Raw genomic sequence first — 2,053 nt, 5'->3', positions numbered from 1 at the left:
AGCAGCATCCCGGCAGCTGCATCCCAGCTGCATCCCAAAATCATCCCAGCAGCATCCCAACATCATCTTGGCAGCTGCATCCCAGCAGCTGCATCCCAGCAGCATTCCAACATCATCCCATCAGCATCCCAGCAGCATCCCAACAGCTGCATCCCAACATCATCCCAACATCATCCTGGCAGCAGCATCCCAGCAGCATCCTGGCAGCTTCATCCCAGGAGCATCCCAGCAACAGCATCCCAACATCCTCCCAGCAACAGCGTCCAAGCAGCATCTCACCAGTGTCATGCCACTGTCATTCCACCAGCATCATCCCAGAATCATCCCACCAACATCATCCCAGAGTCATCATCCAGCAACATCGTCCCAGAGTTATCATCCCAACATCACCCCACCAATATCATCCCAGCAACATCCTCCCAGAGTCATCATCCCACCAACATCCTCCCAGAGTCATCATCCCAGTATCATCCCACCAACATCATCCCAGAGTCATCATCCCAGCATCATCCCACCAACATCCTCCCAGAGTCATCATCCCAGCATCATCCCAGCAGCATCATCCCTCCAACAACTAGATGACCTTCAAGGTCCCCTTCCAACCCAAACCATTCTACTACTCCATGATTCCAGCTTCCTCCCTCCAGCATGCCAGCAGCATCTTCCCACCAGCACTTTCCCAGGCACCACATCTCGGCCCCCAAAAAACTCCTCACACGTGCAATAGCCCCTCCCACCCCCTCCCCCCAGCCCATGTTTGCCTCTCCCTTCAAAATCACTCTCTGACATCCCATCTCCTTCTCCCCATCCCATCCCAGCTTCAGAGCTGGGCTGGGTGACACAGCTTTCCCGTGGCTTCTCCTCAAAGGAATTTAGGTCTCCCTGGGAAACTTGAGGTCACTTGTGCTGGCGGGGGGAAGTTTAGCACCCAACTCCCACTCCCAGCTTTTCCCCCTGGATTTTTAACAAGGCAGTGACGGAACGGGGACTTCGACAACAACATTGCAAGGCTCCTCTTGGTTATCCACCAGTGGAACAGCCCCGGGAAATGTGTCACCAGGCCACTTACCCGTGTCCCGGGGCAGCGGGAAGAGGACGTCGAAGCCGTCGGGCAGCTCGATGGCTGTGAGGAAGCGGACGTGGCCTGTGTGGCCCTGGGAGAGCCCCACGAGCGTGGGGGCGGCCTTGGGGGACACGGAGAGGGTGAGCACCACGCCGGCGCTCGTCCCGATCCACAGCAGGTCCTTGCACACCAGGAGCGCCGTGATCCGCAGGCAGGCGGCCTTGTGCTGCCGGATAATGGCGTCCGAGCCTGGGGAGCATCCCAGAAATCAGTATCTCATCCCGCCCGGCACGGGGTGTGAAGCTCACGACCGCCATTCCCAGGGGGATCTGTGGCACACAGGATGTGGGGAGGGACCCCACAACTCCCCTGGCTGGTGTAAAGCACCCTGGGGTGCTGTCAGATTGGCCTGATAGGACAAGGGGGAATGGCTTCCCACTGGCAGAGGGCAGGGTTAGATGGGATTCTGGGAAGGAATTCTCAGCTGTGAGGGTGGGGAGGCCCTGGCACTGGTTGCCCAGAGAAGCTGTGGCTGCTTCTCTGGCTCCCATTTCTGGAAGTATCCAAGATTGGATGGTGCTTGGAGCAACCTGGGGTAATGGAAAGTGTCCCTGCCCACAGCAGGGAGTGGAACTGGACGAGCTTCATGGTCCCTTCCAACCCAAACCACTCCGAAATTCCGTGATTCCATGACTGTGGGATTACCGCCCTGTTTCAACATGGGATTATCCATTCGCCAGTGGGGCTTCTGATGGAAGGTGTCCCTATCCATGGCAACGGGGTGGAACTGGATGACCTTCACGGTCCCTTCCAACACAAACCGCTCTGGAATTCCACGATCCCACGCCCTGGGTTACTGGTCCACCAGTGGGACTCACCTGCGAGCATCTTGTGCACAGGGGGGGTGATGTCGGCCTCTGCCAGCTGCTCGTAGCTGGTGCTGTGGTACAGCCGGACCTGGGCGCTGCCCTGGAGTGCCACCCACACGCC

General features: G+C 58.2%; 1 protein-coding gene across 1 annotated transcript in view; it reads right to left on the bottom strand.

Annotated features, from left to right (window-relative positions):
• The window catches only part of LOC115307633 (rho guanine nucleotide exchange factor 17-like), a 5,691-nt gene extending 3,649 nt beyond the window's left edge, over positions 1 to 2,042 (bottom strand). Inside the window, exons 1-2 of the mRNA XM_029961471.1 lie at positions 1,942 to 2,042; positions 1,070 to 1,312 (exon numbers count right to left, since the gene is read on the bottom strand). Coding sequence (XP_029817331.1) covers positions 1,070 to 1,312; positions 1,942 to 1,951 — 253 coding nt within the window. The 5' untranslated portion in view covers positions 1,952 to 2,042. The remainder of the gene's footprint in view (positions 1 to 1,069; positions 1,313 to 1,941) is intronic.
• Between the last annotated feature and the right edge of the window lie 11 nt (positions 2,043 to 2,053).

Source organism: Manacus vitellinus, unplaced genomic scaffold (assembly GCF_001715985.3).
Source record: "Manacus vitellinus isolate BGI_N305 unplaced genomic scaffold, ASM171598v3 scaffold_35_pilon, whole genome shotgun sequence".
Taxonomy (NCBI): domain Eukaryota; kingdom Metazoa; phylum Chordata; class Aves; order Passeriformes; family Pipridae; genus Manacus; species Manacus vitellinus.
This window is presented reverse-complemented; position numbering and strand designations above follow the sequence as displayed.